The sequence below is a fragment of the Notechis scutatus genome, chromosome 1 (genome assembly GCF_049901735.1).
Source record: "Notechis scutatus isolate UNSWTSFEM ecotype Mainland chromosome 1, rNotScu1.2, whole genome shotgun sequence".
NCBI lineage: Eukaryota > Metazoa > Chordata > Lepidosauria > Squamata > Elapidae > Notechis > Notechis scutatus.
Window position 1 is genome coordinate 51,370,140 of NC_142009.1, and position 18,318 is coordinate 51,388,457.

General features: G+C 35.3%; 1 protein-coding gene across 2 annotated transcripts in view; it reads right to left on the minus strand.

Annotated features, from left to right (window-relative positions):
• Positions 1 to 18,318, minus strand: part of USH2A (usherin) — a 502,972-nt gene that overhangs the window by 298,521 nt on the left and 186,133 nt on the right. For both annotated transcript variants that reach the window (XM_087963894.1, XM_087963886.1), the window contains exons 31-32: positions 11,168 to 11,281; positions 7,086 to 7,247 (exon numbers count right to left, since the gene is read on the minus strand). In XM_087963894.1, coding sequence (XP_087820020.1) covers positions 7,086 to 7,247; positions 11,168 to 11,281 — 276 coding nt within the window. The remainder of the gene's footprint in view (positions 1 to 7,085; positions 7,248 to 11,167; positions 11,282 to 18,318) is intronic.

Consider the following 18,318-nt stretch of genomic DNA (forward strand, 5'->3'; position numbering starts at 1 on the left):
CTGTTTACTGTGGCTTGTTGGCAGTTTATTGATTGGGGTATTGCTCACTTTACTGTTGGTCTGAATATAGTTAGGGTTATATATGGTTAGACGGTGGCATTTTGCAAAAAGAAGTGGCATCAATATCTCTAATAATCTCCAAACTAGCAATTAACTAACTGGTTAACTTTAACAGGGTTGCCAACCAAAACTGCAAAAACATTTCCCAGAGCCTTTAAGAAACTTTTAGGTCCACTTTTAGGTTCTGGGAAGAGTGACAACCCTGCAGAGATGGAATACAACAAACAATCCAAGTTTTGATATGATCGTGGAATCAATAATGTCTCTTCCTACTGCCTCTTCAAATAAATTAAGCTCAAGACTCATTCACTGATAAGTCTGAACAAGAAATGAATTGAAGAAGATCCATGAAATGATGAGTTGTATCTGGGACTCAAAATAATAATAATGCCAGAACTAAATACCCTGTGGTTTTCAGCACTACACCTGAAATTTAGGTAGGAAGTTTGATAGTCAGTAAAATGGACAATCCACCAACAAAACCTATTCCTGCCTCTGTGCTACATTATCAGGTACAGAGATTTAAACATGGCAAATTGGATTGGATCTGACCAGGCAAATACAACTCTGACTATAGGCATTATTATTATTTTAAATACAAAATTACAACCAGCTTTGTTTCCACATTTGTATAAGACACGGGGCAGAAGGCACAAGAACATGCACATAGAGAAAAGATTGATGGGGGTCTTGCAAAGAAGAAGATAAATGATTGTACAAGAATATAAGAAAACCTGGAAGGGGGAATATTAATTGTGTCTATACATTTGATAAATATTTATTTTTTCCAGAAGAAAAATGCATACTAGTTTAAACTGTCATTATGTGACCCTATATCCTATTTCTCATATTATTAGCAATACATAATGTGGTAGTTTATATTCAAAAATAAAACCAAAATGTATATACCTCATGTATTTATCTAGAAATAAACCAAGGTTACTATGGTTACTGAAAATCCATTACCTTTGAATACAGAATGAAAAAGTTTGACTTAAAGTGTGCACTATTTATTATAGTATACATCAAGAGCCTTCAGGGGTTTTTCTAACTGGACTCATTTTTCAGTGTCAGTAGTGACCCACCACACTAGTAGCTTATGGGATGTGCCTGGCAAGACATTTTAACTGAATGTATTGTAAAATACTCCATATCAACTACAAATGCAGAAATGCTATACGTATAAAGACTTACATGGTTAGAACATGAGCTGCATCTTGTTCAACAAACTAAATTCTGGTCAATTTAGGACCAATCAATAAAGTGGGATATCAAATCAGGGCAACTAACTAAATTAAGCTAGAGGCAAATTTCTGTATTGTTGGACGGTGGTGGTGGTGAGGGAGAGAGTTGTATGAGCAGATGCCAACAGCAGACACCAGCATCACTATCTAACATATATCAGCAGCTGCCAAGAAAACAGCTCCTTGGCAAGATTCAAGGCAGGTGCTTGCCTTGGTCCACATGGCTGAATTGGTGATCCAAAGCAGCACCAAGGAAAATTAAAAACTGAATCAGTTGCTACCCCAAGGTAACCTCCTGGCTAGAAGCCATAATTGTGGAAATATTCTGCTGAAGACCAGCCATGCTAATACCATCATTTAGTTTGCTTCGGTTCTTGTAATAAAAATGCATTCTACTGCCAAGATTTCAAAGGTCTGATCAACTTAACCTTGCCTGTCTGCCATGTATGTAAAGCAAGTTTAATTTCCTTTGTGATTCAGTGTTTAGTCACTTGACAAAAGAATACTCAAACTCTCACCTCATACCAGTCAGGCTGCTTAATCTCTATTGCTAACTCAATTTTGAATGCTCTGCAAGGATTTTAGAGGAATTTCTGAATATATATTTTTTTTTGTATATAAAAATTTTATTTGGGTTTTCACAAAACGTAATACAAGTAAAATTTCTTTTTTTGAGAATAGCATGGTCCTGGATTATCACTTCTCCATACAGACACAAATTCAATTTCATATTCATCTTTGTGTTCTATTCTATATCTTATTACTATTTCAACATTTTCTCAATATTTTTTCCCTTCCCTTGGTTTTTTCAATCTTACTTTTAATTATCTCATTCCTTTCTAAATCCAATTACATATATCTTTTTCTAAGTTTCAATATCTTTCTAGTCATTATATTTATACTTTTGTCTGTCCTGTTTCAATTTCATATTTTCTTTTCTCATTAAACAAAAATTTTCCCTGTAGTTACTAATTGGAGTATGACACCTTTGTATCTTTTAATGTTTATCCATTCAACTCTTATTTAAACTTCAATTTATGCCTTTACAATTATAACATTCAATATAACACATAACTTCCAATCAAATTCTGCTTGGTACATTCTTAAAATATGCACTAAGTTCTTAAAGTGTGTGTGTGTGTGTGTGTGTGTGTGTATAAACAATAATAAATAAAATACTTATTCTATTCCAATTCAGTTCTATTATTAATGTTAGTTATAATCTTTGACATCTTTAACATTTCTTTTCAATAGGGTATCATACTTTTAGGAACACTTATAATATTTCCATAATTTTTTCATGTTTCTTTCATATTCCTCTTCACTTAATTTTTATAACATATTTATAATAATTAAAATGTTCCCCTCCTTTCCTAATTTCATTCTCTCATTTTCTTTATTTCATTTATTTATTAAACATTACATTACATTACAATGAGTATTTTATCTATCATTTTAATCACACTTGTTTCATATTTTCAAAGTTCATTTCTATTTCTAATATAACAATACTATCTTATGTACCCTTGCAGAATCCCCCTTTCAATTAAGTTTTCACCTGTTGTCTCTGTGTCTTCTAAATAGGCTTATACCCTTAATCCTTGTACGTTTTCCCTGTTTCTCTATGTCCTGTTTCTGTCCTTTATAATTTCTTTCCCTCTTCCCTCTCTTCTTCTCCCTTCCCTTTTTGACCCCTTCTCTCTCTAATTCTGATTCTATCTTCTGTAATCCTCTCTTCTGTTTCTTCCTAATGTTGTAATTACTTTTCAAACTATTCTTTTTTGGGGTTGTTTTTTCAGATCTTAAATTTTTCACTCTCTTTCCCCCCTTTCCTTTCTTTTCCCCACATAGAAATACTTGGTCATTGAAGATGGCTTCTTCTTTGTCCCGCCCTTTTTGTTCTACAGGCATTTCTTGTTGTGTCTCATAGTTCAGGATCTCCATTTCTAAAAAGTGAAATACGAAGCCAAAAGAACCTCTTCCTTCTTGTGCATCTTCTTTCTGTTTTTTAAGTTCCATTCTCAATTCTTCCAAGAGTGATACCATTTTAAAAACTTTTTAAAAACCACCCGATTAATTTTAGTCCTTTAGATCCAATAGCCAAAAATCCAAAAATCACCAAGTAATCCAAATAATCCAAAGCTGTTTCTTCTTGCTTCTTTTTTCCACTTTTTCTTCTCTTATCTTGTTACAAAGTTTCAGTTAAAATGTATCTTTTAGGAATCTTGTTAAAGTTTCACTGTTAATTCCTTTCACTTCCAGGTGGTCTCCTCCATTTTTCCAGATCCCACCCTTTTGGTTTTTTCCTTCTTTTAAAAGTTTTTGAGAATCCAGAAATCTTTATTATCCCTTTGACATTTTATTTTCAGCTTAAATACCTGTTAATGTCAAAGTGGATTTTTGTCAGTTTCTTACTTAAATCTCTTAGTTGTCAATATAGGAAAGAAAACAAAAAAACCCTGAATCCTTTCCCTTCCCTCTCTCATTTGCCGCTTCAAAGTCTTCTTTGGGAACAATGTTGTTCTTTATAATTCAAATTCCAGGATACCTTGTATTGTTGTTTTTCCAGTTCAACCCAGTCAGCCAAAACTTTCTCTTCTTATCTTCCTCCTGCACATTCTTTTCCGATCGAGTTCTTCTTTGAGGTGGCCATTTCTGACCACCGCTGCAACCGCCTTCAGGAAAGGGAGAAATGGCCAGCTGGGGAGGAGAGATGCAACTCTCCTCGACCCTGCTTGCAGTCTCCCCCCTCTTCACCACCTCTATGGGGTGGCTTAGCCCCGAAACCAGCCGGCTCGGGGCGCTCCAGCAGCAAGCACAGATCAAAACTGCGCACAATCACAGATTTCGGTCTGTTGCCGAAGAAGCTCAAACCGGAAGTCCAGGAATTTCTGAATTTGCATGAGATTAAAATGTGGAGTATAATCCAATTAGGCTGTAGTCTGAAGCTTTAAGCATATTTATCACGCACAAAAACATATACAGGATCCTATTGTTAACTGCTTAAAACTTTAGAACTCTTAGTTTAAAAATAATCTTTTCTGAATTAATAGTGTTGTGATAATAGTTTCTCTAATTGGCTGTCACAAACAAATCTTTGTAAAATTATCTCAAGTAGATTGGCCCAGTTCCAAAAGGAATTTTTGGTTATTCCAGGTCATGTTTTAACTCAAAAGAACTGCTATGTCACAGAATAAACAGGAATAAAACTGCAACCTTAGCAATCCAGGAAATAAGAGTGTTTGTGAAACTGGATTACTCGGTAATAATCTGAGGATTTTCTCTGATTCGGTGTTTTGGAAATACTATAGTTACACTGCCACGGTCTGAGCGAAGTTAAGAATCCTACAGCCACCACACATCACTCACAAGTACAACAGGTATGTATCCATGATTTTCATGACTCCTACTGAATGGTTAAAATTTTCTGCCTCATTTTTCTCCTTATAAGAAAAGAGTGAGGAAACAAGAGCATGTTGGACCAAGAAAGTCAACAGTACATTAGTGTACAGAATGTATAATGGCATGGATTCCTCAACCTTTGAAATCTTGGTGGATTCATTAATGATTATTCTGTAATTCTGTTCTCTGGTCAAATCCTTAAGCACTTTAAAATAACCTTAAAGAAGACAGTCTTAAAACAGTGTATATTTTATGAAGTTTACTAGCATTAACAACACAGGCTACATATTTGGCTATGTATACAGTTGTATAGCTACATGGTATTGTATGCAATGCCTCTAATGTTAAAAAAAAAAGTCCAAATGCATGCTGTAGTGTAAGTTTTTGAACTGCAGTCCACACATGCATAGTTAATGGGACATATGATATATTATATACCAGACTGATGTAACAGTTAATAGTAAGGTTCTTCAAACTGTAAGGTTTGTGGGGAAAACACAGAGCAAACGATTATATAAGCTGTATTTTTTGTTTCAGGGAAATTGATAAGATGCTGGAGTGCTTAAACACTCCAATAAATTAAAACATTGTGAATTTCAATATGATTTGATGGTTCCAACATCATTTTATGATGTTTTTGTAGTTTATGTTGATTGTATTTATTATTTGATATCTTTGATTTGTTAATTCTTATGTTATCTCTCTATCTCTCTATCATCTATCTATCTATCTATCTATCTATCTATCTATCTATCTATCTATCTATCTATCTATCTATCCATCCATCCATCCATCTATCTATCTTGTTGCTGTAAACCAGTTAAAGTCAGCTGACTGAAGCATTTTAAAGAACTGAAGTATTTTAAAGAAACACACAAGTAAATATGTGTTTGAGTAGCTCTTAACTTGAAAAAAAAAACAGTTGTGAGAAAGTGGATTGTTTTACAGCATAACAGAAATATGGACTAGTAATAAGGCTGTTTTTAAAGGAATGGGATTAGAATATGATAAGTATTGGAAACCATACAGAGAATATTTGGTTGGCCTCCATTTGGCATGTATATGTATATTGTTCTTTGTTAAGTTGTAGGGGTTCTTTGAACTTGTTTTTTCATTTGGCAGCTATTTCATTACCTCCCTAGGTATCATGTTAGAAAATTGAGATTAATTGGTTAGTTGTAGAACATATAAGTGCCTTACCTACCAGTCTTATATGTGACTGGGAAAGCTGCACTGCTGGGTGTTCTTTTTTATTAGACTGACACATCATATACCCCACAATTTCATAGAAAAGCATATATTCACCCAACCAACAACATCAGAATCACTCTAGGTAGCCAACGCTATGAACATCCACTCTGAAATAAAGCTGATTGAATTCAGTCGGGCTCATGTGTGAAGTGAGTATTGAGCTGCAATATCAATGAATTCCAGAATCACTGTCTGCCTAATCCAGTAGTGAACTCATTAATTCAAGTTGAGTTTGTAATATCTAAATGCATTTTAAAAAAATCTCTGGACTCTGTCTTTGTTTGGTGACGTTGCTTAAACAGTCATGAATACTCTGCATATTTGCTTTAATAATGCTACCAAGAAGTTAATATACACAGTTGCATCACACAAATGACACAATTATTATGTGCATCAGTTGTCTCATGGTCTTGATAGAAGTACATAAATTCTGCCATATGAGTGATGGCATGATGCACATGTCACCTTTTTCATTCTTTCTCCCCATAGATGACTCCCTAGATGGCCATTGCATGCCCTGACAATTTAAATAATCATCTTACTTGGACACATAATGAAAATGTAAAAAAGGCCTTCACAAAGCATGCAATAAAATGGTGGAGAATGGTGTACTAATTTCCAAGGTTTTTCATAGTTAACTATGACCTTTCCTAGGACAATTAGTTCTAAATTCTCTGGTTGTTGTTTTCATTTTGTGCCATTACTTTACTAGACTACTCATGGGAGGAAGGAGCAGGAGGGAGGCTTTTAAAGTTTTTTTGAGCACTGAGTTTCCTCTTAAGTATATGTCATAAGGAACACTTATAGTCTTGCTAACACATCTGTACTTATCACTCAATGACTGCTAAAAGAGAAATATAATCTTATCTCTTAATTTCTCACATTAATATAACCATATTTAAGTTAGTCTGTATAAATCATCTACTGCTCAAATGGGGAAAAAAGGATTGCTAGATGACAATTGCTTTTAAATCTGAGAAAAGCAAATCCTTCATTTTTTTACTTAATTAATATGGGAAAACAGTGGCTTAATATGTGCCGTACAGTACTTGACTCATCTGAAGTTTAATTCCAAAGGGATAATCAGGCAAAGCTAAGTGAATGTAATATCAGGCGGTTACAACTCACCTTTGACAATAAGCTTGGTTTCATTTCCAGTATAAATTTGTTGAGCATTCATATATAAAATATATTGTGTGATTATGCCATTTGGTGCTTTTGGAGGAGCCCAACTCAACCATAAAGATGTGGGGAATGAAACACTTGTGGGTGGGTGGACATTTTGTGGAGCTGTAAAAAAGAAAGAAAGAATAAATGATAGCTTCATGATCTAATGAGTTGTATGATTCAGAACCACTAATTTTAAGGGGTTTACCTTTGTATGTACCTACATATTTCAAAATATAAAATTAACTCTCTTTTGGGGGGGAGGATGTCTTTGATTCAGTGTCAGCAACTGATGATTGCCTTGACTACTCCCTGTTTTCTTGGCAATGGTTTCAAAAGTGGTATACTATACCTTCTTTCCATGGGCTGAGATAGAGTGACTGGCCTGAAGTCACCCAACTAGCTTTGTGCCTAAGGTAGGATTAGAAATCCTGGTATCCTTGTTTCTAGTTTGCTACCTTAACAATTAAACCAAACTGGCTCTCCACATCTATTTAAACTGCACTTAAAAATGAATTCTGTTTTTCTAATTTCAGCAGAGTACAAAGCACTGTGTAAGAAATAATACAATGTGCAGAGTTATAATGAAATGCACACACATACTATAGAAAGAAGACAATCTCTCAAAAATCAAAGCTACATTCCCTAAACTTGGTGATACCTTTTGCATTCTCCCAGTATGGCTCAATTGGTGAATTTGAGAACACAATTTGACCATTCTCAAGTTTTCTGTATAGCATCGGCCAGCCAATATTGGTTAGCAATGCACCTACTAAATGATAAATGGGAAAATGACAGCCGAAATATATGATTGTTGACAGACATGATATTTTTCCTATGTATGCAATATAAGCATTGCCAAACAGAAACTGCAATTGACTTGTGTCCAGCACTTTGCAGGGGTAAAACTTACTTTCTCCATGGTTTTATTGGATTTTGTTTTTTGAAGAAAAAAAATCATTACGTACATAATGTTTTATAAATACATTTTCTCAATCATTTATAGAATGCCTAGTTTGAATATATCAATCATTTGAAAGGAAATATTTATTTTAGAAAACCTGACTCCAAAATCTTGACTATATTTGCATATTTATATATTAGTTTTTTTCACAGTGATCCACAAATACTTTAATTCAAAGTATAGCAAAGCAAAGCATTAGGTTATCAATTTATTGATGTACCTAAGAGGGCATTTAGAATACTTTTGGAGATGCTAATTGAATTTAGAAATATAAATAGGACTTATGTGAACAGATAATTTAAAGGTACATTTTGAAGTAGAAGAACTTTGAATGACATCTCGGAAGAGATCACAAAGATGTTCATAAAACCCAAACTTTTTTACAAATAGCTCTCTCCTCCATTCATGTTAAACTAGAAATGTGTGAAGATCATCTGTCTCAAGCTCCAGCTTAGATATTTACACCTATTTAGTTCCACATGATGTATCATATTTCCAAATACTGAAAATCTCACATTTAGCTAAACAAAAATGCAAGAAATACTTATTTCAGAGATATTGGATCCCAATCAGTTAAATGATTAATTACCAGCTAAGTACATCAACTGTTTGGTTCCATATTGTGCCAGAATATACTGTTTCAAATTATGCATTATTATTGTACAAAGTCTATTAGTTTACAATGATATCTATCACTATTGTGAAAAGGCTAACATATTTATTGGATTCATAGTTTGTGAAGTTGATAATCAGATAGTGGCATGAAAGAACATTGGGACAACTACACTATAGATTGGGGTTGCTGTGGCCCGACAGCGGCTAGCAGAGCTGGCCACAGACTAAGACAGTGAGGAAGTTGGGGAGGAACAGGGGCCAGTTGTGGAGTCTGGGGGAGGCTCTGACAAATGCTCTGCGTCAGAGGCAGAGATGGGACCCACAGTCATCAGACAGTTATCAGCTGCCTTTGGAGTCAGACATCAGTGAGGCAGAAGAACAGCTAGAGCCTGTTCCCAGTGTGCAGAGTTGCCAGATGAAAGGAACAGCTGAGGAACAAGGGTTGACTTGGGAGTAAAGCCACAGGTGGATGGTGAATGGCCCTTCCCCTAGAGTATAAAAGAGGAGTGAAAGGGGAGTGGGGCTTTGCAGGAAACAATTAGTTCACTCCAGCATGCTTGCCAAGTATTGTGGCATCTGAAAGTTATAGACCTGGTTCTTCTCCAAGCCTGATAAAGGTTTGTAATTGGGAACTATAATGAAAGACTGTTGGCTGGGACTTCGTTGGACAGGAAATTCATTGCAGATCAAATAAAAGGGGTTTATCGGGATGAGGTCTCAGCTTTGTGCTGTTGTGGGAAGCCTAGGTCAGAACAGGTGGCTTAGTAAGAGAATCACTTGGCCTCTAGTGCAACTTGGATTTTTCAAAGTTTTCCAGTCAGGCAGAAGTTAGTAGGATTACCTGATACAACATCAGGAGATACAATATTATTGTTCAGCTGAATGCCTATCTAAACTTATTGCATGCCTTATGCTCCATGTTTATGAAATAAACTTGTAAATTTTTTGAACTTTAATCTTTGCCTGAGTTAATCTTTCCCTCTTGCTTGCAAGCGTGATCACTTTTTGGGGCTAAAGATTCTCTATTGATTTGAGCTGGAGTTAAAGTCTGAACTAATTAATTCCCATTTAGATGAAAGGAGGGTGACAAAATGTATGAAACAGCCATGCATAAATCTGCTCTGGGCTGGGTAATCGATACCTCTGTGAAAAGGACTCTACCACCTATTCCCATATAATCGCATGAGTTTGAGTTTGTCTTTAGCCAAGAAATATTTACCAATAAACCACAAATTTGGGGATTGCTTTATCAACTACAGCGTGATAAGGAATTTCTATTCTGTCATGCAGTTATTGCCTTCTTCCTGAATTGAGATAAAGATTATAGGGAAAGATGTGTTTTACTTTTTTTGAACGTCTATATTTATTTGATATTATCCCAGTTATTAGTTATTTAGACATTCAGACTGAATTGTGTGGTAGCTGAACATATAATAAATTGAATATGAAGAAAAAAAATTCAATTTGGAAATTGACACATGGTTTATGAATATTTTACATGATCCTGATACAGCATCATTCTCTAAAAGACAGCTCCTTCTACCTAAATTTTTAATCAATATTTATTTTATCTATCATCTGTCTGTCTATCTATCTATCTATCTATCTATCTATCTATCTATCTATCTATCTATCTATCTATCTATCTATCTATCTATCTATCTAATGTAGGTACTGCCCATGTCACTCTCAAAATGACTCTGAGTAAAATAACCAAATTAATGTTATTTCATGAGGAAAACTCTGGATTTAGATTGGCATGAATTTAAAAACTGGCTTACATTATCCTTTTATGCTTAAGGTAAATGTGCTACAATTTTTTTTGAGAACTCCACTTTAATCCATACATAGACATTATTGAGATAAGTTAAAGGCAAACTTTTTCTCTTTCTTGTAACTCTTGTGGTTAATACCAGCTTCAGAACTATAATTTAAGATTGTAACTTTTAAGTTTCAAGTACAACAGATTAATAAATGGCCCAATAGGCATTTTGAGGTTTCATCAGGCTGAAATAATTGTTGCCTGTGCTGGTGTTTAGCAGTTAAAAGAGACCATGGAAATCAACCGTTTGATTCTCAATTTCATAGTGTGCCATACAATCAATTCTTTTTAGTCAGACTGTCTCTAGATTTACTTCTGAGCCATAGTAAAATGAGGAAGCTTTCATTAATCTTTCAGATGCTTCATATTAATGACAAGGCTCTTGCATGAACAATGTAACAGCAATTAAAAAGCCCATTAATCTGCATTACAGCTATTAAAGATGCATGTCATTAAAGGGTATGGAGTTTGATTCATTTTAGCACCCCCCCAAAAAAATGGAGCAATTATGGTCTGGCAATGCACTTTGTCATCAAATTAGGTTGGGGTTTTCCAGCAAATGGCTTTGCAGCATTTAGCTCCTTTCCTATTTTATTATTCATGACTGAAATGTGGAAGTCAAGACCTTTGAAATTACTTTACCTTCTTGTGGAGTGGAGATGTTCAAGGCATGTGAGCTCTCCGTACAGCCCGCCAAAGTGCAAGCCATTAGGGTTACAGCATAGTTTGCGAAGGGACGCAAACCTGTCAGCAGGCCTGCAACGGAAAGAATCCATGCTGGGTGTACAAAAGGCAAAGATAGCATGCAGATATATCTTAAGATAATTTAACCCAACAATGAGTCTAATTCCACATTTTCTGTTTATAACAGAGAGAAATGCATTGAGCGTCAGCTAAGAAAATTCACTATCCTCTTGAGGTTTCAGAGAGGTTTTATCTAAGCAGGATGCCTCCATTTCATTTTTATCCTATAGAAATGCATTGTTACTCAAATACAGGTTGTAATAACTGTTTTCAGTGATACGGCTATCCAGCCTAGTGAAACCCTGTACTTTAGACAGGATTTTAAATAGGTTTGTAGTGAGTTACTGTATTAATTTTTGTTATGGTGTATTTTATTATTTTGTATTAAGTCTCCTTGTAAGTGCATAACAAAGATACGACAAGTATTATTATTTATCTGTTTGAAAACTATGAAGAAATAAGTCTGAACATGCAAGATAAAACTAGATTGTGCCCAACACTTTATCCTTAATGTCCCTTTATAGATAGTCCTCGACTTATGACCACAACGGAGCCCAGAATTTATGATGCTAAGTGAGGAATTTGTGAAGTGAGTTTTGCCCCATTTTATGACTTTTCTTGCCATAGTTGTTAAGTGAATCACTGCAGTTGTTAAATTAGTAACATGGTTGTTAAGTGAATCTGGCTTCCCCAAGGACTTTGCTTGTCAGAAGGTCGCAATAGGTGATCACATGATCCCAGGACACTGCAACCGTCATAAGTATGAACCAGTTGTCAAGCATATGAATGTAAATCACATGACCATGGGGATGCTGCAATGGTCGTAAGTGTGAAAAATGGTCAAAAGTCATGTTTTTCATGCTGTTGTCACTTTGAACAGTCACTAAATGAACTGTTGTAAATCAAGGACTACTTGTATTAATTAGCCCATGCATTGTAAGTAGAAATGGTGCCTTGCTATCCATATCTTGTAGTTCTGTAAAACACATAGCATCTTGGCACTTGATAAAACATTAATTGTGCGATTGCAATTAACATGCCCATTTTTCTAAATATCAGCCACAGGTAAATCTGAACAAGCTTTTCTTACTAGAAGCACAAGGTTTCATTTAACATTTATTTTTTTTCAAAGCATTTTTGCTTTGCTCTTTGCTAAACTATCCCCCAAACTTGCAAATATCAGAAGCAAGATAATCTCTGCCTTTAGGTTTGTGATACAAAGGTAGAAGAAAAAGTTGAAAATAAAGGAAATTTCTAAGTTCTCGGTTCTTAAAATTATAGGGCTCATTATAAACAGGTAAGATTGAACTATTCAAGGTTGACTCAGTCTTCTATCCTTCCAAAGGGTAAAATGAAGACCAAAATTGTTGGGGGCAATATGCTGACTCTGTATACGAGTTAGAGAGGGCTGTAAAGCCCTGTAAAGTGGTATATAATCTAAGTGCTATTGCTATTCAGGTAGCCTAAGTGCTATTGCTATTCTGGTAGCCTGGTGGCACTTGCAAAGAATCCACAACAAGCGTACTTAACTACTTCTGTCTACAAACATTTTAAAACCTGATTTTGAGCTGAAAAATATGCAGCTCCTGGTTGCATACAGATAGCCCCTAACTTACAGCTAGTCACTTGGTGATTATTTGAAACTATGATGGAAAGCTGAAAAAGTACTTATAATCCAGTTTTGAAGTTCCAGTGGCAAAGTCCCCCCACCCAGCCTGCATTTTTGGCAACTGGCAACTCACCCACATCTATGGCTGTTTGCAGCATCCTGCAGTCATGCAACCATAATTTACGACCTATTTTGGTTTTCAGCAAAAATGCCATGGTGACCAATGGATTCACTTAATGGCCATGGTGATTCAGTACTTAGTAACTATGATGGCACAGTGTTTAGACTGCAGTATTGCAGGCTGACTCTGCCAGCTACCAGCAGTTCGATCCTGTCTGACTCAAGGTTGACTCGGCCTCCCATCCTTGTGAGGTTGGTAAAACGAGAACCCAGATTGTTGGGGGCAATATGCTGGTGTTGTAAACCACCCAGAGAGTGCTCTATAGGTCCATGGAGTGATATATACGTGCTGTTGATATTATTTAACAACCACTGAAAAAAGATCCTAAATCAGGCAGGTCACATGACAAATCATTTTATGACCATCATGGCTTACAACCATAATGGCTCCATTATGGTTGTAAACTGAGGACTACCTATAATTCATTTTGTCAAATCAAGCCATTGTACCTGAAGATTTCATTTATATTTCCAATACACTTTTCTAACCAATATTATCAAATGCATGAATTTGTTGCAATTTTTGAATCAATAAATATTTATGAGGTATTTTGGGGGCCAACTTGTGATGCAAATCATACCACCTCACTTGAAAATAACAACAATACATTTTCCAATAATTCTGGTGGCATTTCCTGATTTGTATTTAAATATAGTCAGAAATGTCCAGAGGAACAGGGTACTAAGGCTGCTCCCTTGCTGTCATCCATCCTTGTATCAGGCTGGAATGAATTTAAATAACCAATAAATACAAAAAATGTTAAGCTAAGAGACGCTACCACAAATTGTTGCACAAAATGAGTAATTATAGATTGAAAGGTGGTTGTTCAAATACATCTCATAAAGGTAGATTTATGTAGCATTGGACTGCACTGTTTATTTAAGATGACAAATGAATACACTTTAACATCAAGAGATATTCACTACTGTTAACTTCCAAATATTCCCTTCTGCAATTCTTATGGTCAATATAAAAGCTGATAGGATTCAGACTTCCAAACAATGTGTCCATATGCTCAGATTGCACATACTGAAAAAGAATTCCTTACAGTCTAATTAAATGATCATACAGTACTTACAATCGAATGCTATTGTAAGATGCTGTATTGTATTACATAATGCAAAAACAGTAGGGTCACTGTGATTTTTTAAATGGTTCTATAACTTGCCTATTTGCAACCTGGAGGAAAAGTTAACATAGTTTTCAGATTTTCAGTTGCACAGAACTGAACAGATCTGATGGTAGCAAAATACTGAGTTGCCGTCACCATTATCAACTATGAAAATGTGAAATGGGACTTTGCAATTGGTTTATTTTCACCTGAACTCTAAAAAATTGACTTCACAATTTCAATGCTATCAATTATTCAAAATAATGAGTCACTGATACAATTTATCTACATTCCAAATCATTCTTTTGCTCCACATGAAATTATGTTTATAACAAAACCAGCAGATATGTCGACTTCCAAGTAATGAGATATCATTCTAGAATGGATAGAGGAATCTACTGCAAAAATATTACAGAAGTATTTCAGTAGTTAAAAATTGGAGATTCTCTCTCTCACACACACACATACATACCCACCCTTCTTTTCTGCAACCCTCAAAAGCCCCTTCTAATCAAAATGGACCTAATTAATTAGTGTGGTTTCTGCATACATTTATCAAACAAAAGAAACAAAAATGGTTTTTAAAAGTCTAATTTTTTTTAAATGTAGAATTCTTCCCCTCAATGCAAAATAGGGAGAACAGAAAATCTTGTTTTGAGGCCTTTACCCTTGCTTGTAATATACAGCAAATCTGGGATCACATCAGAGGTGGTATTCAGCAGGTTCTGACCAGTTCTGGAGAACCGGTAGTGGGAATTTTTAGTAGTTTGGAGATCCAGCAAATACTACCTATGACTGGAGATTTTACAGTATCCTTCCCCTGACACTCCCACCAAGCCACACCTACAGAACCAGTAGTAAAATTGAATCCCACCACTGGATCACATTCTCCCACACAAATGAAACGGTTTACTAGCCCTCAGCTATTAAAAGGTTGCCTGAGTATGCAATGGATCTTCTGGCCTATAAGACTTACATGTACTGAAAGATCTATTCAGATCTGATAGGAACCTATACATAACAATTAAATCAATAAGAAGAAATTAAGAATTAATGAAATTAAAATGTAAGTTTCATTTTATATTCTATTACTGTAATTTGTTTTCTGAAAATTGACTTATTATTTTAGAAGCTACCACCAAACAGTACAATAGACTTTTTCCTTCCTTCCTTCCTTCCTTCCTTCCTTCCTTCCTTCCTTCCTTCCTTCCTTCCTTCCTTCCTTCCTTCCTTCCTTCCTTCCTTCCTTCTTTCTTCCCTCCCTCCCTTCCTCCTCCCTTCTACATATCATAGACAAAATAAAGCCTAAGGTTTGTCTTTCTAAACAGATATTAAATATTATTAAAAAATTGAATACATCCTATTTCAATAAAATTGAAAACTTGCTTTGCATATCAAGTAGGCATCATTGCTGGGTGTGAGTTCAGTTTGCTCCACACTCTTCATTTTACATCCACATTTAACAAAAATGACATTATTCAGTTTCATGGGGTCATTGTGTCAAAATGTCTGTGTTATATTTTTAATTTACTTCCAAAGTTTTCTGTCATTGTGGAGAAAAGGAGGTATCTTCAACTGATTTACTATCCATAATCTACCATGTAGATTTTTCTTAAAGACCACAACTTTTGGTATCATTTAATTAAAAATAGAGTGAAAGAAGTACCCTGCCTCTTGGTTTGTTTCATGCTCAGTAACTAAGAAAAAAAAATCAAGTGTATGTAATTGGCCCTTTAAACAAAGAGAAAAGAAAAGTAGACAGCAGGAAAAAAAAAACCTTTTAGACTCTATTTTTTAAGTTTATTCCTAGGTGAGAATTAGCATTTGATAAATTATGTAAATTATAATATTTGACAGATAATTGCTTCAGAAGTCATACTTTTTTTAAAAAAATATCACAGATAATATTTTTATAAGTAGCATTTTCATAAATGCTACTTTTAATCAAAAGACCCAAAGAACTTCCTTCCACTTTTGATAATCTTAAATTTTATTCCATTATAATACAAATACTATTCACAATATAACTAAGGGCAACTCCAAGCACATTGCCAATAAGCTCCAACATGTGAGTTTTCCACAGTAGGCTTAGCCAACATAGAATAGGGCGCAGTATTCAGGGATACATCCCAGTATTCACTCAGCTTTTACAGCTGATGGACAATTATGCTTTAGAGTAAAATTTTATAGTGAGTTGGTTTTCTCAAAGATGTTATAACATCACTCTTAGAATATTTTCATAACAATGTATAATTAAGATTGCTCCATTGTAAATTAGCACATGTGTGATACTTCAATGATGATGGTAGTGGGGGCTGCCTTTATGTGCAGATAGACAGGCGCTGAGTATAAATTTCAGTGACTGACTGGAGTGCTAAGCAAATGAGGAAGTAATGAGAGCAGAACAGCCAGTTCTTTAATTGAATTAAAAGCTGGGGTGACATGAATGCAGACACCTGTCCAATTACAGACAGGCCAAGGTGTTTACCATTGCTGTACAAGTGATTTGAAGATGACAGAAATCTTTCCGCCCACAGATTAACATAATGAAGGAGAACCGATTACAGCAGAAGCTAGACAAACAGCTTGGTTGGCAGCTGAGAGAGGGAAAAAAAGTAGCTTACTAAACTATACAGAAGAAAAATGGATTTTTTTTGGGGGGGGGGGGAGTGTTGTACAGCAGTCCCTGTAATTTTTAAGTGTAAATCCAGGGATCTATAGTATGTTTGTCTGATTGCCCTTGTTATTGGAAGGGCCCCAGAGGGGAAGGAACAGAAATTTGCCACTCAGGTGCAAGACAAAAGAGATCCTGCAAAACTTTCCACATAGTCCATCTCATAATCTCCCATAACCACCCTGATTTTTTTTTTTACAAATTAGAGATATTTGCTTCTTTGATCCTTTTCTGGTCACTTCCCTTAGTCTATGGAGATTCTCAGTTATCCAGATCATGGTTGTCCCAAAGGTACTTTTTCCAGACACAACTGGACTTTCTTGTTTTGTCAACAGATAAAGAAGAGAACAATAAACAAAGCAATGTTGTCATTCCATACCTTGCAGGAATACCTGAAAAGTTTAGGAGGATCTTCAGTGCACATTTTAAACCCATGAATACACTAAGTCAGAAACTTGTCCACCCCAAGGGTAAAATACCCAGACACAAACTGAGCAATGTGGTATATGCAGTTCAGTGCAGTGAAACATGTGTAGATCTGTACATTGGGGAAACAAAACAATCACTTCATAAACAAATGGCACAACATAGGAGAACAAACCCATCAGGACAAGATTCAGCTGTCCATCTGTATTTAAAAGACAAAGGCCATGCTTTTGAAGACAGCAAACTCCACATTTTGGACAGAGAGGACCATTAGTTTGAAAGAGGAGTCAAAGAGGCCATCTATGTCAAAATTGAACAGCTCTTGATCAACAAAGGGGGAGGGATATAACATCATTTATCTCCAATCTACAACACAGTCCTTTCAACAGTTCCAAGAAGACTCCACACCCATTTGCACTACTCAGGTGATCCTGAGAACACAGATAAACCTCCAAATGGCCTCAAAGACTCTCTAAAAGAATGCAAATGACCAGCTGCAAGGAGTATAAATCCTTCCATTCCCCACCATCCAGAGCTAAAGAAGCTTCTTGGATGAGAAGTGAAACATCTTCAAAGAATATCAAGAAACTCCAGTTGTCTCTTGAAAAAGCACCTTTGGGATCCCTTATTAATATTAAACATGATTTAAAAGAAAAGGATTTAATGCTAAAAGTACCAAACAATTGTTAAAAAGGAAATCCAAGCAAAAAGATGGTTTTGAAATGCAATGACTGTGACACAGTCTATATAGTTGTAAAATCAAAATAAATTAAAGCATGTGAAAATCTAAATATTACCTGTGGTTTAAACAGAACAAAGAGAAAATGAACAATAACTTATAATATCCCTATTTAATTCTGGAAAATTATGGGGGGGAAAACCCACACACATATTGGACCAGGCTAGGAGATGGGACTGTAAGAGGGAGTACAGTCATTCACTTATCTCAACAAGTTCAAAAATACTGGTTATTCACAGAAAAAGTCATTCAGTTAAATAACAATTGGTCTAATTCAAAATGATCAAGTGAATTGTTTGCCGAGAGCTC